The 27,608-nt window shown below is 40.6% G+C and overlaps 1 protein-coding gene across 2 annotated transcripts in view; it reads left to right on the top strand.

Annotated features, from left to right (window-relative positions):
- Positions 1-27,608, top strand: part of slx4ip (SLX4 interacting protein) — a 142,922-nt gene that overhangs the window by 25,024 nt on the left and 90,290 nt on the right. The window contains exon 2 of one of the 2 annotated variants that reach the window (XM_073051287.1): positions 2,781-2,836. The exons of the other annotated variant lie outside the window; for it this stretch is intronic. Within the exon in view, the coding sequence (XP_072907388.1) occupies positions 2,810-2,836 (27 nt within the window). The 5' untranslated portion in view covers positions 2,781-2,809. The remainder of the gene's footprint in view (positions 1-2,780; positions 2,837-27,608) is intronic. 2 annotated transcript variants of the gene reach the window in all.

The following is a 27,608-nucleotide window of genomic DNA, read 5'->3' as shown; positions in this document are numbered from 1 at the left end:
TGCTGACGGAGTCCTCCCGTGCTTCCAGTGCATCCTCCTCTTCCCCTACCTCTCTGATCTGCTCAACAAAAGATGGAAGGGGTGCATCTTATGAGACTGTTGGAGGCCTCACGCAATCAGGTCTTGGGACTGGGCGCCCCTGGCTATCTGGTCGATCCTTAACTGATCGACCTCAGCTGCCTGAATGACCCCTCTGTGCTGCAAGCAATTTAGCAGCCTCTCTAGCTGAAAAATAAAAGCAGTAGGCTTCTCTCCCTTCTCCTGACACATGTTCTGAAACCCCACCATGAGCTCCATTGGGCTTCCTGTCGGGCCAAAAGCATTGTTCAGTGTTTGCACGTAATTGCCAGCTGTCGCTATGGGACACTTTAACCTGACGGTTCTCACAACATCAGCAGCCCACCCATTCAAACTTTAAACCAATCTGTGTCGCTTTATGTCATCCAAGCACTGTCACTCATCTAACAACTGAGAGGTCTGCTCCACCCAAGTCTCATACTCCTCCTCCCCTTTAAGGGTGAGCGCGCATAATTCCAGAGAATAGGCGGAGCCTATTGTAGCTGGGGCTTTGAACCTGATCTTTCCATTTATTCATCAGAGAGGTAAGGGCGGATACTAACTCAGAATTCTCACTCTCCCCTGGGGGATGTGGACTAATCAGACATTCCAAATCCGACCACTTCTTCCCCTCACTCCTCAGAAACGATAGAACCCTGTCTTTGAAACCTCTGCCCCCCCCCCCCCCCCCCGCTACTACTACGTTGCCACTGGTCTGCATTAAAACAAGAGCTGCGCCAGCCATTTTATCAAACCTCCGCCAACAATCACAACTTTAACAGTATTAACAGGCAAATTAACAATTCATCCAGAGTACGAATATCTACCCCATTCAGGATAATCACACAGCATCCAACGGAATCAATCCTGAACGTAGCCCCCACAATTGTAACTTGCTTTGGCTAGCAATTTAATATAAGGAATGATAGCCCCCCTGGCCCAGCCAAACTTAAGAAATCTCATTTGGGTGGATGCTGCGCGATGTGTCCCCTGTAACAAATCAGTACCATGAAATAACAAACAGTACCCAATATACGATTAAATGATTGAGCTTTATAATTCTTAATTTGACTATGTGGTTAGTAAAGAAAAAGGGCCCATTCTCATGAAACAGTCAGATATGCAACATTGAAGCTCACTGATAAGGCCGTTTGTCCACCATCGACCTCCTCCGATTGTCACTGACCTTCGGACCCTCGCTCCAAGTCCACTCAGTCCAAGGTCTACCAATTCTCTCCATTTGCGCCTTCTCTCCTCATCTCTCCCTGGCAAAAGACTGTGAATTCCTGGCTCCCAGACACACAAGAAAGAATAACATCCTGCTCATTGGCTAGCATGCCCCTGTTGTCTCTTGGCATAACCCAAGCATTGCTGCTACAGAGAAACCATTACCTCAGCAGTGGGACATTACAGAGAAGTCATTACATTAGCAGTGAAACCTTACAGCGTGTTACACTAAATTATTGAATAACTTCCTTTGAGTACAATTTGATCATTGTTGATGAGTTTGGCATATAATCAGTCTTTTTGGGATCATGTTGTCTCCAAAATAGAATTCCTGGTAGTGTTAGTTTGGAACTGAGTCAATCCTGTTTGGCAAATATCTGCTAATCTTAGTTTATCAGACCTTTAGTGCTTAAAGACTGTTGATGAATGAGCTGCCAGTCTGGCTCATTGATAAGCTTTGAAGTTGGGAAGGGTTAAGATTCTTCACACTTGGCTTCAGATGACTCTGCTGCAAGCCAGTGCCATTATTAGTAGTTAGGACTGATTCAAGTTAGACAAGCACCCTGTATGGATGGATACCATACATTCCATTATATGGAAAAAATAGTGTCTTGATCCATTAAATATGCTTGTGTAAAAGAGCATCGTGGATACTGTACTCATTGATTAAACTGCTCAGGTTTAACTGGCTAAATTCAGAAGTAACTTATACACTGTCTATTTCATAGCAATGATGGTCCATATTAAAAAGCAGAGATTTCAGATGCTGAATGTCTTAATTTCTTTCTTAAAATAAGATTGAGAGTACTAGGGTGTTCTTTATTCTGTGTAAATGCAAGCATGTTGACTACATCACTTATAAAACTTAATAAAAGTTAGTAATAAATTGATTTTCACTGGTTAGAAGCAAGTACCCTATGTGGCACTGAAATATCACCCCACCAGAGAAAAGTGATGCAGTTGATATTTTATTGTTTCTAAATTTTCCAAGACTCAAAGTATTTGAATTGTTTGACATAATTCAAAGGCTTCAGGGAGGAAACTGCTTGCACATATATTGCATCTTTCAAAACTTACAAGTAACAATTTTTATTTGCACATCTGGTTTCCACGAACAGAAAAAATGAACAGTTTGGGTTTCTTTTTTGATGGTCTTGATGAATAAGATAGTCTTGTACATGACTGTGAGAACTCCTTACTCATTAAAAAGAACTAAGTTCTTTTCACATTCATTCAACTACTAACATTCCATTCTCAAATATTGGAGTGGTTCCTTCACAACATTTCAGTTATCAGCCTGGAGCTTGTGCTGCTGTTTTAAAAGTGAAGTAAAATACCCAGTCTTTTTGACTAACAGATGAGTGTTGACTATGAGACAAATTGGCACTGTGTTTAATTAATATTTTGTTCCATCTCATGGTTTTTATGTCTTAACTGAAGTTGGTTGACTGATTCTGTGAATAAGATTATAGTAATTTATTAAACTATCATTGCAGGTTTAGCAGGATATGTTCCTACTGCAGTAATGTCCTCAAATAAATTTGTACTTAAGGTAAGTTTTTGCTTTTTTTCCCCTTGTGATACTTTGTAGCTTATGCAAGTAATCTTTGATTTAAAATTAATGCTGATCTTACCTCATTCTTGTTTCAAATCACATTTTTAGATTCTTTACACATAAAGTAAGTAGTAGTATTTTAAATTGCCACATAGAAGAGTGATTACATTTGTTCAACCCTTTGGCTATTAATTCTTCTAAATAAGAAAAATCTGATTTGGGTTTGCATGCTTTAATAAACTCATTGCAAGCAACTCAAATGGCATTTCTTTAGTTGAGAGCAAACATTGAGCTGGTGGAAAGGGAGAGGGAGAAAGGGATAGGCAGCAATGGAGGAGATTTTAAGAGATTAGCTTTATTTGTCACGTATCAAAACATCGAAGCACATAGTGAAATGTTTGTGTCAGTGACCAACACAGTCTGAGGATGTGCTGCAGGCAGCTAGCAAGTGTTGCCATGCTTCTGATGCCAACAAAGTATGACCTCCATGTACTAATCCTAACCTATATGTCTTTGAAAATGGGAGGAAACCAGAGCATCCAGAGGAAATCCATGCAGTCACATGAGAGAATGTACAAACTCCTTAAAGACATTGTTGGGAATTGAATCCCAATCACTGGCACTGTAAATTGTGTTAATTGCTACGCAACCATGCTACCCACGAGCATCAGCTCACAACTTGGGGCAGGTGCTAAATCTGTAGCATGAGATTTTATTTTATGATGAGACTGTCTATTTCAAGAGTCTGGTATCTTCAAGAGTCCAAGCTCTGCTGTGGTAAAAGACGGGTTGATGGATTAAGAAAAAGATTCAAGGATGTGGTCAAAGCCTCTGTGGGGGGGGGGGGGAGGTAAATGACTCCTGAGAATTTGGCCATGGTCAAGGAGGAGCATTTGGATAATATTGAGACATGAGTGGTGGAATGAGGAAACCAGTTCACAAATTATTCACTCCCCTGTCTGTCACTACTTCAAGTCTCATTTCTAGAAAACTCATTGGTTTCCACATTAGCTCCAATAGTCATCAGTTTCATCTTGCAGGAGAATACGAGAAGTTTTAGGAAATTAAAACGATTTAGGTTTTGGCAGATGAAGGCAATGCCAACAATGGTGGACCAATTAAATTTGGAAATACCCTAGAACTTAAAATTGAAAAGTGCGGGTATCTTGGAGTATTATAATGCTGGAGGATATTACAGAGAGAAGAAGGGAATACCATGGACAGATTTGAAATTAAGGATGATCGTTTTAAAATTGAGTTGTTGCTTAACTGGGAAGCAGTGCAAGTCAGAAAACATGCAAGTGTTGAGTGAACATGTCACAGATTTGAAGGTGTGCAGTTGAGCGTTAGATGGAGAACAGAAGAAAAAAGTGTAGCTAACAGTGAGAAGAAATAGTAATACTTAGAGATAACAAAGGGATGACAGTTTCAGCAGCAGATAAGCTTAGGTGTAGACAGAATTGGGTGATGTTAAGGAAGTGGAAGTTGACAGTCTTTGATTAAATGACCATGAGGTCAGAATGCAAGGTGGGGTTATGTAGAACTAAAACTGAATGGTTTGGATTATTTTAGGACAGTTGCTAGGGAGAAGAGTTAGTGGTAAGGAACAGTTTATAATCAGAATCAGGTTTAATATCACTGGCATATATTGTGAAACTTGTTAATGCAGCAGCAGTACATTGCAATATAATAATAAAAGTGCAAATTACAGTAAGAAGTGCATTTAAAGTTAAATAGAGAGAAAAATAGTTGTGAGGTAGTGTTCATGGGTTCAATGTCCATTCAGAAATCTGGTGGCAAAGGGGAAGAAGCTGTTGCTGAATTGTTGAGTATGTGCCTTCAGGCACCTATACCTCCTCCCTGATGGTAGCAATGAGAAGAAAGCATGTCCTGGGCATAGGGGTCTTAATGATGGATGCTGACTTTTTGAGATATTGCTCCTTGAAAGTGTCCTAGATGCTGGGGAGGCTAGTGCCCATGATGGAGCTGACTGAGTTTACAACTTTCTGCAGCTTATTTCGATCCTGTCTGGTGCCCCCCCCCCCCCCACCATAATAGGTGGTGATGTAGCTAGTTAGAATGCTTTCCATGGTACATCTGTAGAAATTTGCGAGTGTCTTTGGTGACATACCAAATTTCCTCAAATTCCTAATGGAATATAGCTGCTGTTGTGTCTTCTTTGCAACTGGTTCAATATGTTAGGCCCGGGATAGATCATCAGAGATGTTGACACCCAGGATCTGGAAGTTGTTCACCCTTTCCACTTCTGATTCCTCTATGGTTCCCTCGTCCTACCCTTTCTGAAGTTCACAATAAAATCTTTAGTCTTACTGACTGTGAGTGCAAGGTTGTTGCTGTGACATGACTCAACTAGCTGATATATCTTGCTCCTGTACGGCTTCTAGTCGACATCAGAAATTCTGCCAATAATACCAATCGTATTGTGTCAGTACTCAGTATTTAGGAGAAATTTTCTCTCTGATTTTGGATATTGGACGAATAATTTGCTGATTAGAGATGATGATGGTGTCAATTTGTAATGAGGTAAAGCTGGATGTCATCAACATGTATGTTGAAACAGGCTATGAAACAGCCTATATTCTCACTTGGAATAGTTGATCATAGAAACATAGAAAATAGGTGCAGGAGTAGGCCATTCGGCCCTTTGAGCCTGCACTGCCATTCAGTATGATCATGGCTGATCATCCAACTCAGAACCCTGTACCTGCTTTCTCTCCATACCCCCTGATCCCTTTAGCCACAAGGGCCATATCTAACTTCCTCTTAAATATAGCCAATGAACCGGCCTCAACTGTTTCCTGTGGCAGAGAATTCCACAGATTCACCACTCTCTGTGAAGCAGTTTCTCCTCATCTCGGTCCTAAAAGGCTTTCCCCTTTATCCTTAAACTGTGACCCCTCGTTCTGGACTTCCCCAACATCGGAAACAGTCTTCCTGCATCTAGCCTGTCCAATCCATTTAGAATTTTATACGTTTCAATAAGATCCCCCCTCAATCTTCTAAATTCCAGTGAGTATAAGCCTAGTCGATCCAGTCTTTCTTCATATGAAAGTCCTGCCATCCCAGGAATCAATCTGGTGAACCTTCTCTGTACTCCCTCTATGGCAAGAATGTCTTTCCTCAGATTAGGGGACCAAAACTGCACACAATATTCTAGGTGCGGTCTCACCAAGGCCTTGTACAACTGCAGTAGAACCTCCCTGCTCCTGTACTCAAATCCTTTTGCTATGAATGCCATGGAATTTTAATCATTCCTTTTTGTTTTCATTTTGACTTTTTAATCCATCAATTACTTTCACTTGGTGTAGCTGCACTTAAAGTGTGTGATAAATTTTCTGCAGTTGAATTTGAGTCTTGGATGATATGTCTATTATGAGGGAAATCCTAATTTACTGTACACTGCTCTAGCTTTGCACATTATTGATTAACCGGTGTATAAAGCAGCAATGTACCGAGATTATTGTTGGGGTTAGTTGTGATAGCACTCCAAATGTTTAATGTAACAGCCCTTGTTTCATAAATCAAGACTGATCACTTAGCTAAGGTACTGGAAGGCAACCATCATTTATGAAATCAAATTGTAATAGCTATCTGTCTTTAGAGCAGTGATTCAAAGATTCAAAGTATATTGATTATTGAAGTATATACATTACAGTATACAACCCTGAGATTCGAATTCCCACAGGCAGCCACAAAACAAACATCATGGAACCCATTCGAAGAAAACATAAAACACCAAACACGTGAAAAAAAACCAAATCAAGCAGATAACACAAATATTAAGCATCAAACTGCAGAGTCCTCAAAATGATCTAGGAGTGTTCAGTGTTGTTCAGTTCAATTTACCATGTGTCATTTGATGGCTGCAGAGCCATTCTGTGCCGAAGCACCCCAATCAAATCGCACAAAAAAAGAGTAACTAGATACCAGAGCATGAAGCCAAAGCCAGAACATTTTTCAAGAGGGTGAGCCCTCATATGGCATCAGGCTGTAATGGTGTACTTGATAGGGCATTTAAAACCTGTGCCATCCAACTGGCGGGGATTGTTTAAGAACATCTTCAATCTCTCAATACTGCAATCAGAAATTCCCACCTGCTTCAAATCAACTCCTGCCTAAGTTGACCTGGGCTTGCTATAATTTGCCTATCACCAGCATAACTGTACAGCAGATGCAATCTCACTGCCTTTCCACTTGGATCACTTGGACAATAGTAATACATTCCGTAAGTTGCTTTTTATTGGCTACAACTCATCGTTCAACACAATGATACCCTCAGTTTTAATCATTAAGCTCCAGAATCTGAGCCTCTGTTGCTCCCTCAGCAAATGGATCCTTGTCAACCTCAGCGGGAGACCCCATTCTGGGTGAATCAAAAATAACATCTGCTCCTCACTGACAATCAACACTGGCACACCTCAAGGATGTGTGCTTAGCCCACTGCTCCACTTTCTCTACACCCAAAATTATATGACTAGGTACTGCTCAAACACCATCTATAAATTTGCCAGTGACACAACCATTGTTGGCAGATTTCAGATGTTGATGAGGAGGTGTATAGGAGTGGAATAGATCAATTTGTGTCGCAATAGCAATCTTGGACTCTCTGTCAGTAAGACCAAGGAATTGATTGTGGATCTCAGGAAGGGGAAGTTGAGATGACATACACCAATGAATAAGCAGTGGAGCGGTGAGCAGTTTGAAGTTCCTGTGTGTCAACATCTCTGAAGACCTATTCTAGGTCCAACATATTGATGCAATCACAAAGAAGTCATGACAGCACCTTCCTATTTCTTTAGGCATTTGAGGAGACTTGGTTTGCACCAAAGAGTCTTGCAAATTTGTACAGGTATACTGTGGAGAGCATTCTAACTGGTTGCATTGCTGTCTGATATGGAGGGGCCACTGCAAGTCATGGGCACTAGCCTCCCAGTATTGAGGACACCTTCGAAACGCGACACCTTAAGAAGGTGGCATCTGTCATTGAGAACCCTCATTACCCAGAACATTCCCTCTTCTCGTTGCTACCATCAAGGAGGAGATACAGGAGCCTGAAGACACACACTTAATATTTTAGGAACAGCTTCTTCCCCTCGTCCATCAGATTTCTGAATGGACAATGAACCCATGTGTTGCATATTTGAGTAATATTGTACATAGATTGTTTGATTAAGTATTCTTTATTTGTTTAAATAATTCATTATGGGTTATATGTAATAGTACATGAATGGCATATGTCAACCTGCCACCACATCTCACTAAAGTAAAAAAATGAAACTAAGACATGTTATTCCCAGCTTTGTGTATTTCTATCAATTGGTTTAATGTTTTTGAGATGCAACACAACAGTGGTGACAAAGAAGTTATAAACGAACATGAGACAACTACCTACCTGTTGAAGCATAGCAAGATGTTTGAGTATTAAAAAAAGCACAGTGAGATGTTCAAGTTAAAACAAATTGCAAACTTTTTTTTCCTTGCAAGAGGAGAAACACATTTGAGTTTAAAAATAGGCAGAAAGCAATGAATTCAGGGTTCATAAACAGTGAGTTCTGTAAGATAATCATAAATAAAAAATGCAGAAATGGCTGGCTATATTGGAAAGATTGATACATTTGATTGCCCAACAGATTAATTGAATTGAGCAGTATGTTGAATAAATGAAATGAAATAGCCAATGAAAAGCAAGTGCCAGTTTTGTTGAGTGCATTGGGTTTAAAGGCATGCAGTTTGCTTCAACCAAACTGATATTGTGAAAGTAATGCAGGAACATTTATTACCAAAAGCATTGTTGATTGCAAAATGCTTAAGGTTTCATAAGCAGAGTCAAAAGGAAGGGGAGTCTATTTCAATATACATGGCTGAATGGAAGAAATTGAGCATTGTCAGTTCAATAATGGGCTAAGTGAATCACTGAGTGATCCTTTAGTTTGTGGAATTTTACAAGAAAGCAGTCAAAAACTGCTCCTTACTGAAACACAACTTACATTCAACAGAGCAGTTGAAATTGCTGTGTCAATGGAAACAGCAGACAGAGATGCAATTGTGTTGCAGTCAGGAATGCAAGTGAGCATGAACCAAAATGCAACTTCTAAATAGAAACTGGTCTGGCCAAACAAATTGTGTTACTGATGTGGCAGGGGCTCATGTACACCAGACTAATGCGGATTTAAAGGCAAAACTTGAAGAAAATGCAACAAAGAGCATGTCAGGCATGCAAATAATTGGACTGCACAAGGAAAAGAAAAAGATTTTAAAAAAAGTCAAGTTGCAGTTTCAAAAAGAGAATGAACCTGCATAGTGCTGATGAAATTTCTGATAATGATGAAAGTGACACAGGACTGGGTAGATTTGAGGATTATAATGTAAAAGCTAACATGAGACATGCAATATGGCTTACACCAGAAGTGAATGTCAAATTAATTAAAATAGAATTGGACACTGGCTTGGCTGTTTCAGTCATTCCACAAAATGGCATTTCAAAGACACTGAAGCCTGCAAATCTCCAACTAAGAACTTGTACTGGAGAAAGGATAACTCCAGTGGGAATGACATTTGTAACAGTGAAATTCAACAACCAACAAGCTACATTTGGCTTGTATGTGGCAAAAAACAGGAAGTTGGCATTGGCTGAGACAACTACAACTTGATTGGTGATTCATCCAGCATTTGTATGCCACATCTGTTGTGCATAGAGGCGGAAGGAGTTCTTTTCATGGTTGCATTGAGTCCATGGGTAATGCCAGTGGTCCCAGTAGCCAAGAAGAATAGGTCTGTCAGGATCTGTGAAGATTTTAAGGTCACCATCAACCCAGTACTGAAAGTAAATCAGTAATATTTTTTAAGGAAGTTACTGGGAAAGAGGGATGAAGGCAAGGCAGTGGATTTTGTCTACATGAACCTTAGTAAGGCAATTGACAATGTCCTGCATGGGAGCCTTGCCAAGAAGGTTTAGTCACTCAGTATTCAGGACGAGGTAGTAAATTGGATTTGACTTTGACTTTATGGAAGAAGTCAGAGAGTGGTCCTAGAGGGTTACCTCTCTGACTGGTGGCCTGTGATGTGCCGCAGGAATCGGTGCTGGGTCCTTTGTTGTTTGTCATCTATGTCAGTGATCTGGATTATAGGGTCGTGTTGTGCCGCAGGAATCAGTTTAAATAATTCATTATGGGTTATATGTAATAGTACATGAATAGCGTATGTCAACCTGCCACCACATCTCACTGAAGTAAAAAATGAAACTAAGACATGTTATTCCCAGCGTTTACCCTTATTACTGATCATCGACCGCTTGTGTCCATCTTCAAGCCACAGCAGTGTGTTCCACTAATCACAGTAGCACAAATGCAGAGATGGGCTCTTTCTTGGAGGATACAATTACAACATTGAATTCAAGAGGACAACTAATTATGGAAATGCTGATAGATTGTCCCATTTACCCTAGAAAAAGAAATACCTGACAAACTTACAAAAGAGTGCAGTCCTTGTCATATTCTCACCGAAGCAAATCAAAAGTCTCCCTATTATGGCAGAGATGTGTGTGTGTGTTAAATTCAATAAGAAGTGCAAAAATAGGAAATAACAAAAATAGGTAGTGTTCGTGTTTATGGATTCAATGTCCATTCAGAATTCTGACAGCAAAGGGGAAGAAGCTGTTCCAGGATTGTTGAGTGTGTGCCTCTGTACCTCCTTCCTGATGGTAGCAGTGAGAAGAGGGCAAGTCCTGGGTGGTGGAGGTCCTTAATGATGGATGCTGCCTTTCTGAGGCACTACTCCTTGACGATGACCTACATGCTAGAGGCTAGTGCTCATGATGGAGCTGGCTAATTTTACAACTGTCTGCAGCTTACTTCGATCCTGTGCATTAGTGTCCCCCCCCCCCCCCACATACCAGACAGTGTTACAGTCTGTCAGAATGTTCTCTACAGTACATTTGTAGAATTTTTGAGTGTCTGAGGTGGTGGTGACAAACCAAATCTCCTTAAACTCCTAATGAATATAGCTGCTGTCTTGCCTTTTTAATAGCTGCATCGATATGTTGGGACCAGGTTAGATCCTCAGAGATCTTGACACCCAGGAACTTGAAATTGCTTACTCTCTGCACTTCTGATCCCTCTTTGAAGACCGGTATGTGTTCCCCTGTCTTACCCTTACTGAAGTCTAAAATCGATTCTTTGGTCTTACTGATGTTGAGTGCAAGGTTGTTCCTGCAACACCACTCAACTAGCCGGTATATCTCCCAAATCTTGTATGCCCTGTCATCACCATCTGAGATTCTGCTAACAATAGTTGTATCATTGCAAATTTATAGATGCCATTTGAGCTATGCCTTGTCACATAGTCATGGGTGTAGAGAGAGTAGAGCAGTGAGCTAAGCATACATCCCTGATTGTCATTGAGGTGGAGATGCTATTTCCAATCTGCACTGATTATGGTCTTCCAGTTAGGAAATTGAGGGTCCAGTTGCAGAGGGAAATACGGAGAGGCCCAGGTTCTGGAGCTTTTCAATCAGAATTGTAGGAATGATGCTGTTAAACACTGAGCTGTAATCAATAAACTACATCCTAACAGAGTTGCTTGTGCTGTCCAGGTGATCCAGGCTGTGCAGAGAGCCAGTGAGATCATGTCCACCATAGACAATAGGCAAATTGCAGTGGATCCAGGTCCTTGCTGAGGCACAAGTTGACTCTAGCCATAACTAGCCTCTCAAAGCACTTTGTCATCGTAGATGTGAATGCTGCTGGACCATAGTCATTAAGGCAGCTCATCCTGCTCTTCTTTGAGCACTGGTATAATTGTTGGCATGGACAAAATATGTTAAGGGCCTATTTCTCTGCTGTATGACTTTTACTCTGTATTTGCTGCAACTGTAGATAATGTAAACCAAAAGAGGGAGCTGTAGAGCTGCATTTATTTATGATTAAGTAGGCAATATTCTTTTTCAAAATATGTAATATAACTTCATTTTGGAAGTACTTTACTTCTGTTTAACTACTTACTTTCAATATTATTTGTTTGAAATCACAAATTAATTATGTGCAACAAGTTTAAATTTGAGTGGATCCAAACTAGAGATGCATGTGAACAATCAGTCCAGGAATAATACATCTACACAGCAGTTCTGTTACACAGAAGTCCCAACTTCTAATCAACCATTGTTAACTTGGATTTGTCATAATTGCTAAATTCTGGTATAACTACTAAAAGTGCTATATTTACAATTGTGTCCAGTTTACTTTATAGATTCTGTTGCACTGTGGATTTTTTAAATATCCACAAAGTGAACAAACTCAATCCTGTCTGATAATTCAAGTAATGTTACTAAATTTCTTCATTTATTATTTCTGAAGAAAAGCAGATTAGTGTTTTCCGAACCGCCAGTTAGTTGTATTAAAGTTATGTTCCATTGTAATTGTGACACTTCTGCTTTTGGGTCAATCATCACTGTCAATTGTTGCTTGCTTCTGCTCATCAGAAGTAATGATTGACCAACCACTAAATCAAGTGCTTTTGATGGTGGGTTAATTGTTGATTAATAGGTGTTTGTTCACACTATCATTCATGTGCAAGCTATTGTTCAGTTGGTTCCAGCTGTGAAGCTGACTGTGGTTCTTCCCCCCACCCTTTTGAATTAGGCCTTGGTCTACTTATTAGCATTAGCTTGGCTCAGTTGACAAAGTCACATACCTCCAAAGTGCAAAGGAATCAGTATATAAACACATAATGGAGCCTATAAGAAGTAAATACTGGTTATTCATCTCACTGCTGAAACAGTATGCTTGCTCATAAGACATGGAACTCAATGGATATAATTAATTGTGGGAAGAACATTTGATGTATTTCAAACGTGCTATATAAATACAAGTACTTATTATCAATTGGTATTGTAAGGGCACAGCAATACTGTATGATAATTATTTTAAAGCAGCTGCCTTTATTTTGCCATAACAGTTAAATTAGTTCAAAAGAAATGCACACAATATGTTTTCAATCCATTTCTGAAGTGATTGATAACAGGAATTATCGATGGTTTACATTTCACCATTTGTCACATAAAATGTCACAAGGGTGGAATTCAGGTCCCCAGATAGGTCCTCCTATCCTATTTTTGGTACTTCCTTTACTTCTCCAGCAAGTTGTTGAATGTTCTGACAAATGGAATTGTTAATTTGATAAAGTTGTGCTCTTTCTTAACTTGCCACCTCCACCACCTTCATTTGGTGGATATTGCAGCTGTCTTTTTCTCACTTTCTTTCACTCAGCCCAAAATTTTAGTTGCTGGTGGCTTTGGCCCATGCTGAGTCTTTTAGTGGTTGCTTCGTCTGATCAACTGGACCCTTCTATTACTTCAAGATCCCTTGTATCCTGTTGAGAAATGATAGAACTGTAATTTCCACCTTGTCACAAGAAATCCTGCCAGTTACTCCATGGATAAAATAGATTGAGGTTGGATGGATCCAGTGACAGAAGTCACATCCTACTGGAACTCCAACCCAAGCCTCCCGTCCCATGATCCTTTCCCATCTCCAGCTCTGTATCACTTTCACCAATCACCTTTCCAGCTCTTAGCTTTATCCCACCCCTTCCAGTCTTCTCCTATCATTTCACATTTCCCCCTCCCCCCACTACTTTCAAATCTCTTAGTATCTTTCCTTTCAGTTATTCCTGACGAAGGGTCTCGGCCCGAAACATCGACAGTGCTTCTTATAGATGCTGCCTGGCCTGCTGTGTTCCACTAGCATTTTGTATGTGTTGTTGTTTGAATTTCCAGCATCTGCAGATTTCCTCGTGTTTGCTAGTAACTGTGCAACTATCCTTGCCTCTCCAGCTGGAAGCGGTTTCTCTAGATCTAGCCTGTGAAGGTATACATATCACTCTTTAAAAAAACACAAGAAATTCTGGGGATGCTGGAAATCTAGAACAGCACGCACAAAATGCTGGAGGAATTCAGCAAGTCAGGCAATATCTATGGATGGGGATAGACTGTCAAAAAGTTTTGGGCTGGTGAAGGTTCTCAGCCTGAAACACCAACCGTTTATTCTCCTCCATAGAAACTGTCTGATTTGCTGAGATCCTCTAGCATTTTGTGTGTGATGAATATCACTCTCATTGGTTTCTCCATAGTAGCTTTATCTACTTAGATCCCATTTATTAGAATTCTCTCCTGTAATCTTCACATCTCCTGCACCTAATTTTCTGTTGGTTGCAGAAAATTACCATGGGATAGCCAAAATACAGCAAATACTAAAGTGTGGCAAATGCATTGGCACTAGATTTGCCAGCTCCATATTCTTAACCCTGGAATTGGTTTATTATTGTCACATGTGAAAAGATTGTTTTGCATATTGTCCAAGCAGATTTAGGATGGGGTTGCTTTCGAGAGAGTTTTACCAGGATGCTGCCTGGATTGGAGAGCGTGTGTTAGGTGGGTAGATTGAGCAGGCTAAGGCTTTTTCTCTTTGGTGTGAAGGAGAATGAAAGATGACTTGATATAGGTGTACAAGATGATAAGAGACATAAATCGAGTGGACAACCAGAAACTTTTTTCTAGTGCAGAAATGTTGAATATGAGGGGTCATAAGGTAATTTGAGGAACGTATATAGGAGATATCAGAGGAAAGTTTTCTTTACACAGAGAGTGGTGGGTAGGTGGAAGGTCCTGCCAGGAGTAGAGGCAGATATGTTAGTGACATTTAAGAGACTCTTAGATAGGCACTTGGATGATAGAAAACCGGAAAACTATGTGGGAGGGAGGGATTAGATTGATTTTAGAGTCAGTTAAAGGGTCATCACAGCATCCTGGGCTGACCTTTTAACCAGATGTCCTGTAATGTTCTATGTTGTAAATCAAATTACTACTCAGTGCCCTGAGGTAGAACAAAGTAAAACAATAACGGTGCAGGATAAAGTGTAATAGCTACAGAGAAAGTGCAGTGCAGGTAAAAAATAAAGTGGAAGTTCATAACAAGGTCGACTGTAAGGTCAAGAGTCTCTCTTGTCATGAAACCATTTCAATAGAAGAGGAAGATACACGCACACACTCTCTCTCTTTCCCAGATCTGATAAAGGGTTCTTGATTTTAAATGTTCACTGTTTTTCTTTCTACAGACATTGCCTGACCTGCTTTAGTGTTCACCATACTTGCTCTGTTTTTATACCATGAAATTATATTTACAAAGCCACTTATTGATGCCATTTGCTATTTTGAAAAATTACCAGAGGCAGTCATTACATGCTTAATGATATTTCTGAAAATGTTTTAAAAATTGCATTTTCATCAATGTAGTGTAAGTACATTTTTGTATGCTATACAAAAATACTATAAAATAGTAGCATACATTGTACAAGTATATTTCCCATTAAAGTTGTCAAGGGTTGTATAGAGTTCAGAAACAAATGTATTTCTCATCAGGTATCTTATAGCTTTGCAAAGTAACTCTAAATTTTTCTGGCACATGAAAGTATGACCTAGGTATCAGATTTGAAAGCAATATACAAAGAGTTACTATAGTATTTCATTGTTGGGCTTGAAATTGTAAAGGTAAGTGAGTTGTTATAAATTAGGTGGTGTTATCTGTGAACTGTATTTTTCCTCTAGTTCTGTTTATTTGGATCTGTTTTTGGTTACTGGTGCTGCATACAATATGCTCATTATACTAACTGGTTGTGGTTTCTGTAAGACTTCTGACAGTGTGGCAGCCGAAATCCTGTATGTTGATAGTGGTGTCAAAGGGCTCAGAGGTGCTGAGCAATGCTTTCATTTATGTTGTGGATTACAACACTACAAAAACATAGCTTGGTAGTGGGAAACTAAGCCGGAGATAAGAGGTAGTGGAAAGATGCCTGAGAGCTGCGAGTGATGTAGAACAGAGCTGGGACGGGCAAAATGTGAAAAGATTTTTCATTCATGCTATAAATTTGTTTTGACAATTAATAGTGTAACACATAAAGCTGGGAGCAGATGGAGTGTGATCATTAAATATATCATGCAGAATCAAAATCCATTTAATGGGAATATGTAGTACTTTATGCAAAATAACATTATGGAAACTGATTTTGACAAATCTGTTTTTTGAGGATATATGTAGCAACGAAGATGGGAGATTACCAGCAGATCTGAATTCTTTGAAAGGCTTGTGATAATATGCTGTGGAAGAGGTTACCCCATAAGATGAAGTCACATAAATTTGGGATTATATATTAGTTTGATTAGGCCAAAAGTAGCAGATGAAATATAATACAGGGAAATACAAAGCTTCCTTTGTTAGAAAGACTGGGAAAACAGAAACAAATTTCACTCCCTTAATCCTATATACCCTTTTCCTTCTAAACTGCTGATCACCTAATGTTCTTGTCTATTTCACATTACCAAATACTGCTAATGGTTTTCTCTTTTCCGGTGCCTTTTCCAGACTTCTTGCCTTCTTTCCTGTCATTCACTAAACAGAAAATGCTGGAAATATTCAGCAGGTCAGGCCACGTCTATGAGAAGAGAAATAGAGTCAATCTGTCAGGTTGGAGACCCTTGGCCAATCTTGTCATTATGTGTTTCCACAAAAAGAACACTATTAACCCTTCTGTTCTTGCAAACTAACACCTCACCTTCAACTTGGCTATCCACCATGAAGTCCTTGAATGCACTGTGTCTCCCAAACCTATTCAGTTTTTGAATTCTTTCAATTATCTTTCCATCCCAAACAAACTTTGTTCCCTTTCAGACTGTTACTCGCCCTGGTAGGTGTTCTGAGCTTGAACATGAGTATACTCAAACCAGTGATTGATGGATTCTTGGGAATAAATTAAATAATTAGGGATGAGAAAATTAAACTGGGAAGTAATGGCCATGGCATTATAGTATTATTACTATTTCATTGAATGACAGGATAGACTTTTAGGAGGTGAATGGCCTGGACCTTATGCTTTTTTTTCTTTATAAAAAAATTTTTGTTGAATTTTCAAATAGGTTACAGAAGGAAAAAAAATAATAAAAAAAATAATACAAATTATCAACCCTTCCCCCCCCCCCAACATATCCCTGTAGAAAGAGAAAAAAAGAGAGAAGAAAAAAGAAAGAAAGAATGCCTGGATATCGGAAGGTCCCCACATGCTCCATGGAGTTCATAATAGCTTTAGTATATATATTATATACTTATAATAGTATATATATAGTACTTATTATAGTATATATATTTATATACCTTATGCTTTTGTAATGCAATATTAAAATGCTGCAGAATTTCCTTATCTCAATTCAGCAAATTCAGCAAATTATTCTTGATTTCAAGATGTCAGCTAATTGTTATTCCTTACTCAACACTGTTTCACTCATATCCAGAAACTGACTGGCTTTAATTTTAGTGGCTTTTAATTATTTTGTCTTGAGTTGCAGTGAGCATAAATATAGTTTCCAGTTAATAAACAGTACAGTATGTTGTCTCAATGTTTTAACATGAAACATAAAGGACTTGCATCTCTATTGTCTATAGGAAGACAATAGATGGAGGGGGATTTCTCTAACTTCCTTTAATACCCCTCCTCTCCTTCTTACCCCATCCCTTATATATTTATTTATTTATTCATTTTTTTTTTCTCTCTCTGTCCCTCTCACAATCACTACTTGCCTGCTCTCCATCTTCCTCTGGTGCTCCCCTCCCCCTTTCTTTCTCCCTAGGCTGTCCCATGATCCTCTCCCTTCTCCAGCTCTGTATCCCTTTTGCCAAAGAACTTTCCAGCTCTTAGCTTCATCTCTCCCCCTCCTGACTTCTCCTATCATTTCGGATCTCCCCCTCCCACTTTCAAATCTCTTACTATCTCTTCTTTCAGTTAGCCTTGACGAAGGGTCTCGGCCCGAAACGTCAATTGTACTTCTTCCTATAGATGCTGCTTGGCCTGCTGCATTCCACCAGCATTTTGTGTGTGTTGCTTGAATTTCCTGCATCTGCAGATTTCCTCATGTTTGCTTATCTATTGTGCTCATTTTAAAAACATCGGTCTAGAATCAGATCTTATCCACACTATGGGCCGAGGATGCATTCATCACTAATAGACTTATTTGTAGAAATTTGAAGAAGCTTCAAAAAATAAGTTCCTTAGTGCATAAGGATAAAAGTACATAGAAAGCAAAACTTCCCAACTCAGTAATATATTCCATTCTATAGCTAAAATATTTCGTGTTTTAGTGTCACTTCCTGTTTTTTAAGCTGTCTACAGTTGAGGATAATCACTGTGATTAAATTTTTGTTTCATTTCAGCTGCATTAATCAAGCTTTGCCCAGCTAAACTCATTATTTCAAGAAATACGTCAAAAGCACAATTTTGAAACAGCTTTCCAACACAAGTGCAATCTGGGACAGTTCGTATCAGAATCTTTGGATACAGTCTGTCGACTGATATCTTTTGTAAACCCACTGATTCCCACAGGTACCTGAACTATACCTCTTCCCACCCCTTGTAAATATGCCATCCTGTTCTTTCAGTTCCTCCTTCTCCACCTCATCTGTTTTCAAGATGAGGCTTTTCATTTCAGAACTACTGAGATGACCTCCTTCAAAGAAAGGGGCTTCCCTTCCTCCATCATCAACACTGCCCTCACTGCATCTCTTCCATTTTGTGCATGTCTGCCCTAAGCCTACACTGGGGATAAGGTTCATCTTGTCCTCACCTAAAACCACCCCCACTAGTCTCTGCATCCAATACATAATTCTATGTAATTTCTGCCATTTCTAACAGGACCCCACCACCAAGCACGTCTTTCTCTACCCCCCCCCCCCCCACCCCAGTTTCTGCATTCTGCATGGATCGCTCTCTACACAACTGTCTTGTCCACTCATTCCTCCTGCTGGTACTTTAAAGTGGAACAAGTGCTACAACTGCCTCTACACCACCTCCCTCACTACCATTCAGGGTCCCAGATAGTTCTTCCAGGTGAGGCGACGCTTCACCTGTTAGGGCCTGTGATTCTGTTAGGGCCATCTACTGTCTCCAGTGCTCCCAGTGTGGCCTCCTGTATCCTGAGATCTGACATAGACTGGGAGACTGCTTCACTGAGCACCTACGCTCCATCTGCCAGAAAAAGTGGGATCTCCCTGTAGCCGCCTGTTTCAATTCCACTTCCCAGTCCATGGTCTCCTCTATGGCCGCAAAGAGTCCACACTCAGATTGGAGGAGCAACACCTTATGTTCTGTATGGGTAGCCTCCAACCTGATGTCATGAACATTGATTTCTCCAACTGTCCATAATTGCTCCCCTTTCCTCTCCTTCACCATTCCCCATTCCTGTTTCCCTCTCTCACCTTATCTTCTTACCTGCCCATCATCTCCCTCTGGTGCTCCTCCCCCTTCCCTTTCTACCATGGTCTTCTATCCTCTCCTATCAGATTCCCCCTTCTTCAGCCCTGTATCTCTTTCACCAATCAACTTCATCCTCTTCCCTTTTCCTGGTTTCACCTATCACCTGCCAACTTGTACTTCTTCCTCCCTTCTCCCCACCTTCTTACATTGATTTCTCCCCTTCGTTTCCGGTCCTGGAGAAGTGTCTTGGTCCAAAACATTGACTGTTTACTCTTTTCCATAGATGCTGCCTGGTCTACTGAGTTCCTCCAGGAGTTTGTGTGTGTTGCTTTGCATCAGAATTGCTAATCATGGTCAATTGTTCTTAGCATTTACAATTGCATAAACCTGACCAGTTTAGATTGTTTTATAACTAAAAAAGAAAAGAAGTAATCGTTCAGTTGGAGGTTTTGTTAAATAAACCTATCAGATTTGACTTGTTTTCCTTATTGTTGATAGGGAAGTTGCTCTTTTAAAGCCTACAATATGCAGGCTCATTAGTGCTTGTTAAGAATGTAGCCAATGGTGATTTGGTTCATTTTTATGCACAGTATACTGTTATACATTTCTAGTGTAACTCATGCACAGTTTGATTGGAGCATTAGACTATATGTCCCTCTTATATACTGGAAGTTTGCAAATCTGGGCAAAAAAAGGAAAATATCTAGTGGTTGGAATTATACTTATAAGAAGGGGGATGGTTGTGGTTCTTGAAGGTCATTCATTCCAGCCCTAGGATGTCACTGGAAGAGTTCCACAGGGCAGTGTCCTAAGTCTAGGCACCTTCAGATGCATTATCAATAACCTTTCCAAACAGTTGTAGATGAGTGTGTCCCACAAAATCATCCAGAGTCTTCCCCAATCAGAAGCCCTGGATGAAGAATAAAATTCTCAATCTGCTCTGAGCCAGATCAAAGACATTCAAGTCTGGTGACCGAGAAAGTTACAAGAGGTCTAGTACAATCTCTGGAAAGCCATCTCACAGGTGAAGTGGCAATTCCAGACTAAACTTGAATCAATGAAGGATGCTTGAAAGTTATGATAGGACTTGAATGCTATTACGTCTTATAAAGTTAGGTCAAGCTTCGCTTCCAGATGAGCACAGTGAGCAAGGTCCTCAATGAATACTTCTCTTCGGTATTCACCAATGAGAGGGAACTTGATGACGGTGAGGATAATATGAGTGAGGTTGATTTTCTGGAGCATGTTGATATTAAGGGAGAGGAGGTGTTAGAATTGTTAAAATACATTAGGATGGATAAATCCCCGGGGCCTGATGGAATATTCCCCAGGCTGCTCCACGAGGTGAGGGAAGAGATTGCTGAGCCTCTGGCTAGGATCTTTATGTCCTCATCCACGGAAATGACACCGGAGGATTGGAGGGAGGTGAATGTTGTCCCCTTGTTCAAAAAAGGTAGTAGGGATAGTCCGGGTAATTGTAAACCTGTGAGCCTTACGTCTGTGGTGGGAAAGCTGTTGGAAAGGATTCTTAGAGATAGGATCTATAGGCATTTAGAGAATCATGGTCTGATCAGGGACAGTCAGCACGGTGTTGTGAAGGGCAGATCGTGTCTAACAAGCTTGATAGAGTTCTTTGAGGATGTGACCAGGCATATAGATGAGTGTAGTGCAGTGGATGTGATCTACATGAATTTTAGTAAGGCATTTGACAAGGTTCCACACGGTAGGCTTACTCAGAAAGTCAGAAGGCATGGGATCCAGGGAAGTTTAGCCAGGTGGATTCAGAATTGGCTTGCCTGCAGGCAGGGGGTCGTGGTGGAGGGAGTACATTCAGATTGGAGGGTTGTGACTAGTGGTGTCCCACAAGGATCTGTTCTGGGACCTCTACTTTTCATGATTTTTATTAACGACCTGGATGTGGCGGTAGAAGGGTGAGTTGGCAAGTTTGCAGACGACACAAAGGTTGGTGGTGTTGTGGATAGTGTAGAGGATTGTCAAAGATTGCAGAGAGACATTGATAGGATGCAGAAGTGGGCTGAGAAGTGGCAGATGGAGTTCAACCCGGAGAGGTGTGAGGTGGTACACTTTGGTAGGACAAACTCCAAGGCAGAGTACAAAGTAAATGGCAGGATACTTGGGAGTGTGGAGGAGCAGAGGGATCTGGGGGTACGTGTCCACAGATCCCTGAAAGTTGCCTCACAGGTAGATAGGGTAGTTAAGAAAGCTTATGGAGTGTTAGCTTTCATAAGTTGAGGGATAGAGTTTAAGAGACACGATGTAATGATGCAGCTCTATAAAACTCTGGTTAGGCCACACTTGGAGTTCTGTGTCCATTTCTGGTCGCCTCACTATAGGAAAGATGTGGAAGCATTGGAAAGGGTACAGAGGAGATTTACCAGGACACTGCCTGGTTTAGAGAGTATGGATTATGAGATTAAGGGAGCTAGGGCTTTACTCTTTGGAGAGAAGGAGGATGAGAGGAGACATGATAGAGGTGTACAAGATATTAAGAGGAATAGATAGAGTGGCTTGCCAGTGCCTCATCCCCAGGGCACCACTGCTCAGTAGAAGAGGACATGGCTTTAAAGTAAGGGGAGGGGAAGTTCAAGGGGGATATTAGAGGAGGGATTTTTACTCAGAGAGTGGTTGGTGCATGGAATGCACTGCCTGAGTCAGTGGTGGAGGCAGATACACTAGTGAAGTTTAAGAGACTACTAGGCAGGTATATGGAGGAATTTAAGGTGGGGGTTATATGGGAGGCAGGGTTTGAGGGTCAGCACAACCGAAGCCCACAGCCGAAGGGCCTGTAATGTGCTGTACTATTCTATGTTCTATGTTAATGACTTCTATGCTCAATTTGACCATCAACACATGAAGGAACCATCACAAACTCCCACAGCCCCCAGTGATCCTGTGATTTCAGTCTCTGAGGCTGATGTGTGAGCAGCCTTCCGGAGGGTGAATCCACTAAAGACCTGTGCTGATCAACTGGCTGGAGAGTTCACTGAGATCTTCAACCTCTGGTTTCGTCAGTCTGATGGTATTGAGTGTTTTAAGGAGAGTTCGCTTATACCAATACCTAGGAAGAACATAGTAATCTGCCTCAAAGACTATCATCCAGTAGCATTTACATCTACAGTGATGGAAGTGTTTTGAGAGGTTGGTGATGAAGCAACTTGGATCCATTCCTCCCCTCCCCCAACCTTCTTACTATGACTTCTCATCCTTTTTCTACAGTTCTGATGAAGGGTCGCAGGCCAAAACATCGACTGTTACTCTTCCATTGATGCTTTCTGGCCTGCTGAGTTCCTCCAGCATTTTGCTGCTTGGATTTCTAGTATCTGCAGAGTTTCTCTTGTTTGTGATTGGATCTGTTCCAGTTTGTCTACTGGTACAGTAGATCCGCAGCAGATGCCATCTCTTTGACTCTTCACTCAACCCTGGAACATCTGGGCAGCAAAGATGCATACATTAGGATCGCAAACATGAGGAAATCTGCAGATGCTGGAAATTCAAGCAATACACACAAAATTCTGGTGGAACGCAGCAAGCCAGGCAGCATCTATAGGAAGCAGTACAGTCGACGTTTCGGGCCGAGACCTGTCGAAGGGTCTTGGCCTGAAACGTTGACTGTACTTCTTCCTATATATGCTGCCTGGCCTGCTGCGTTCCACCGGCATTTTGTGTGTGTTACACACGTTAGATTGCTCTTTATCGACTACAGCTTGGTATTCAATACCATCATCCCCTTAAAACAAATCAATGAGTTCCTAGACCTTGGCCTCAAAACCAACTTGTGCAATTGGACCCCAGTCAGTTTGGATTGGTAACAGTGTCTCCTCCACAATTTCCATCAGTACAGGTGCACCACAGGGCTGTGTGCTTAGCCCCCTGCTCTATTCACTTTACACTTATGACTGTGTGGCTGAGCACAGCTCCAATGCAGTATACAAGTTTGTTGATGATACCACTGTGAGAGGCTGAATCAAAGGTGGTGACGAATCAGCATATAGGAGAGAGATTGAAAATCTGGCAGAGTAGTAACAAAACAACAACCTCTTACTCAATGTCAGCAAGACCAAGGAACTGATTATTGACTTCAGGAGGATGAAACCACAGGCCCATGAGCAGTCCTCATCAGACCATCGGGGTGGAAAGGGTCAGCAACTTTAAATACCTCTGTTATTATTTTTGCAGGACCAGTCCAGGGTCCAGCACATGAGGGCAATTACAAAGAAAGCACGGCAGTGCCTCTATTTCCATGGGAGTTTTTGAAGATTCAACATGACATTTAAAACTTTGACAAATTTTATAGATGTGTAGTGGAGCGTATATTGACTGGTTGCATCGCGGCCTCAGCATGGAAACACCAATGCCCTTGAATAGAAAATCCTACAAAAAGTAGTGGATGTGGCCCTGTCCATAATGGGTAAAATCGTCCCCCCCATTGAGCACATCTACACAAAGTGTTGTCACAGGAAAGCAGTGTCCATCATCAGGGACACCCATCACTCAGGTCATGCTCTCTATTCGCTGCTGCCATCAGGAAGGTACGGGAGCCTTAGAACTCATGCTACCAGGTTCAGGGCATTACCCCTCAACCATCAGGCTCTTTAACCAAAGGGGATAACTTCACTCAACTTCACTTGCCCCATCTTTGAAATGTTCCCACAACTTATAGACTCATTTTCAAGGACTCTTCATCTCATGTTCTTGATATTAATTAATTATTATTATTTCTTTCTGTTTGTATTTGCATAGTTTGTTGCCTTTTGCACAATGGTTGAATGCCCAAGTTGGCGCAGTCTTTCATTGATTATATTATGGTTATTATTCTATTATGGGTTTATTGAGTATGCCTGCAAGAAAATGAATTTCAAGGTTATATATGTACTTTGGTAATACATTTACTTTGAACCTTTGAACTTTAAACTTATTTGACCAGGCTATTTCAAAAACACTTCTTTGACTTGGCTACCAAAAAGAATAAGATTCCAATACTAATTGGAACAGAGCTATCTGCCAGTTCTCCAAATCACACACCAGACTTTGAAATTTATAGATAGTTCTAAATGCAGGAAAAACTTCACCAGAAGAATTACAGCAGTTTAAAAAAAAGATGCATTACCTCATTTTTAAAGGCAATTGAAGATTGACATAAATGCAAGGGTGCAGTAGCATAGTGGTTAGTGTAATGCTATTACAGGTCCAGCGACCCACATTCAGTTCTGCTGCTGTCTGTAAGGAGTTTATACGTTCTCCCCATGACCACGTGTTTCCTCTGGTGCTCCAGTTTCATTCCACTTTCCCAAGAAGCATGGGTTAGTTGGTTAATTGGACACATGGGTGTAATTGGGCAGTGCAGGCTCATTTGGTGGAAGGGCTTGTTACTGTGATGTATCTCAAAATATATAATTTTTTAAAAATGCATTTTGACCAGCAATACTCAGACCCTAGAATTTTAGCCTCTGTTGGTCAGGGTCGATCATGGATGTTGCGTCCTAGCAGTCTAGATACTATGGAGAACAAGCTGTTGCCCATGTAGTAAGCTCCACCCCCCCCCCCCCCCCCCCCACATCTGATGAACCCAAAGGAATGGCAGAGGTTGTTGCTGGTGCCAAACTGCATCATCGAAAGACTTGTCAGTCAGCATTGATCTCAACGTAGGACTGCCTTTAGGATTCCAACTCTGGATTTTCCCTTGGGGTTTACTCCTGAAGCCTTCCCCATGACTGGGAACAGTCATAAAGCAGCGGAGGTTTGAAATCAGAGTTTTCTTTCTCCTAGTTGAGCTGCTAGCTGTGGCTAACAAGCCCTCTCAGCCTGAAGTGACTGATTTTAAGAAGCCAGTAGCTGGCCTTTGCCCCTTCTCCAGTCAGTAGAAACAGATCTACCGGGCTTAGTGGCTAAGTCACATGTGAAGGCCAGGAGCTGGACTTGGTTGTCAGAGGCTATTTGAGTTGCACACCATTAGGAGCATTTAATAGGTAGTGGGAACTTGTCCACACTTCCATTCCCTGTTATAACAACCTTAAGGAACCAGACCTAAGAAAGGATAAAAAGGCAGATAGACATTAATCAGTTTGTATGGCTAATTTACACCTGTAGTTGCATTACAACATGAGCTACATTTTTTCAAAGTACAGCATACAGCATACTGTACCACAATACCCCAAAGGCATGCTGGAAGCCATCCCAAAACCTGGGTTTTGGTGCTACCATGTGATTTTGATCCCTTTGGTGTGGGGCCCAAGAAATGGAGGTGCATGACCCTTTATTTGCTTCCTCCAATTGATATAGGCTGTTGATCGCACTCTTGACTGTGATAATCTTCAGTGGGACAGTGTATTGTCCTGAGCTGGTTGTCATTGGATGGTTGACCAGTGGTTGATAGTTTCATCCTGCTCTATGGATATTTTGCCAGGTTGTCCTTACCTGAGGGTCTGGAGTCTCAATGGCTGTGCAATTGAGCGAACAGTGATCTGCGTTCTTGCTGAATTGTAACCTTCTCTGCAGAATTCGTTTTAGAAACATCCTATTTTCTTTCTGGAATACACCCTCTTGTAGGTAACATGATCATGATCAAGTTTTCTGGTCATTAATTTAGTAAGCAAAGCTCAACTCATCAGGTCCAGTAAGTAAATGGAACTCATTGGTTTGAGGAACTCCAAGAGAACCAAGCTGTTAAGACAACTCTTGGAGTTTCTTCTGCTACTCCACCAATCACAAAGCTTTTTAAGAGAGGTTTTGGATATTGAAGCTTGAAAATACTGCTCTGTGCAAAGTTATAACCTACTGAATTTTCCCAACATTTTCAGATTTTATTTTATATTTTTAATATCTGCAATATTGTACATTCAATCTGGCTGTTTTGCCAGTGCACTATGCATATTTCGTGCAATTCTGGAGCCAAGAATTAATCTGCTCAATTTCCCTGGTCTGCTTTGGTTAATAATCTGTAAAAGTCTAAAATTAGTATTTGTAAAGAACTAAAGTGAGTATTGGATCTATTAACTAGCAGTTTGTGATAAGATCGCATATCAACATGGCAAATGTATATTTAAAGCTACATTTTTTTCCCTGTGAACTATCAGGATATTAGAAGTGCTCTCATTCTCCCTGACCATTAACTAAAATGTAACTTGAAGCAGCATCTGTTGATAATTTGAAACATTCATGATTATTATCAAGATGTTAGATAAATTCTGGAGAGAAATGCAAAACCATTTCACATGTTGATACATGTTGATTGCTGAAGTATCTTCTTTGCTCTTGTAATTTAGATAAAGCACAATTGATAAAGTAATGAAAATGATTAACAGTATGCAAATCAAAGATATCATCTGAATCACTGGATGAAGTTACTCTTGCAAAATTATTTCCTTGCATCCTTTAATTTTATGATTTTAAGATAAATTTAAGGAGTTTGTGACCTTTTTACGCCTTGAATTAGATGCTTTGTCAGAGATTTGCTATGATGCTTTCTTTAATTGGGGAATATTGACATCCTTTGAAAAATTTTAAAGTTTATTGAATTGTATTTTCAATCTATTAGATAATCATATTTATGCCTCCAACTAACCAATTTTTTTAAAATGTAGTTTTAATTGGCTCAGATACTCATGTAATTCAGTAATATACACAAAGAGGAAAGACTCTGAGCTCATTGTGTTTCTTTAGTTAACATTTTAAGTCTCCACAAACAACAATTTTTAAATAAGCAAATTCACCAATTCTGAAAAATGTGAAATAACTCACCAAATTTGTCATCATCTGTTGCTGGAGTTTATATAATACCATTTAGACTCCATTATTGTGGCTATTCTGCACTGCTGATGATCTGTTGGTTTCGCTCTGAATCTTTAACCATGTAGCATATATCTTAATTTGTGTGCCGTGCATGTGAACTTCAGTTTTCTCTAGCAACTTTCTCTAGCCACTGGACAGTAGTCACTAAGGCAAGTTATTGTTGCCCTTTTGGGCACTAGGATGATGGTGTCTGCCTTGAAACCTGCAGGGAAAGATCAACATCTTTGTTCCAGAAAGATGTTGAAGATGTCTGTTAGAACCTCTGTTGACTGGGCTGTACACTCCCTCAGCAGCCAACCAGGTGTGTTATCAGGCCCCAGATCTTTATGGGTTGACCCTGGCTAGGGCTTTCCTCACATCAGCTGCAGCCAGACAGAGTGCCTGCTCCTCGGGGAGAGCAGGGGCCTTCCTCGCTGGCACATCGTTCTGTACATCAAACTGTGTGTTATATAAAAAAAACACATTCAGCCTACTGGAAGAGAGGCATCACTGTCAGGATGGCTTGTAGTCTGTTATGGTCTGAATGCCCTGCCACACGTCACAGAAATGGCTGTATATTCTCTGTGAGTTTTGCCTTCCTGATGATGCAGAACAGTGCAGCTCTTGCTGACCTAAGAGCTGTCTTGTGCCTAAAGGCAACATCCTGATC

Source organism: Hemitrygon akajei, chromosome 7, assembly GCF_048418815.1.
Source record: "Hemitrygon akajei chromosome 7, sHemAka1.3, whole genome shotgun sequence".
NCBI lineage: Eukaryota > Metazoa > Chordata > Chondrichthyes > Myliobatiformes > Dasyatidae > Hemitrygon > Hemitrygon akajei.
The sequence above is the reverse complement of the archived record's forward strand: the minus strand, read 5'-3'. Positions and strand labels throughout refer to the sequence as shown.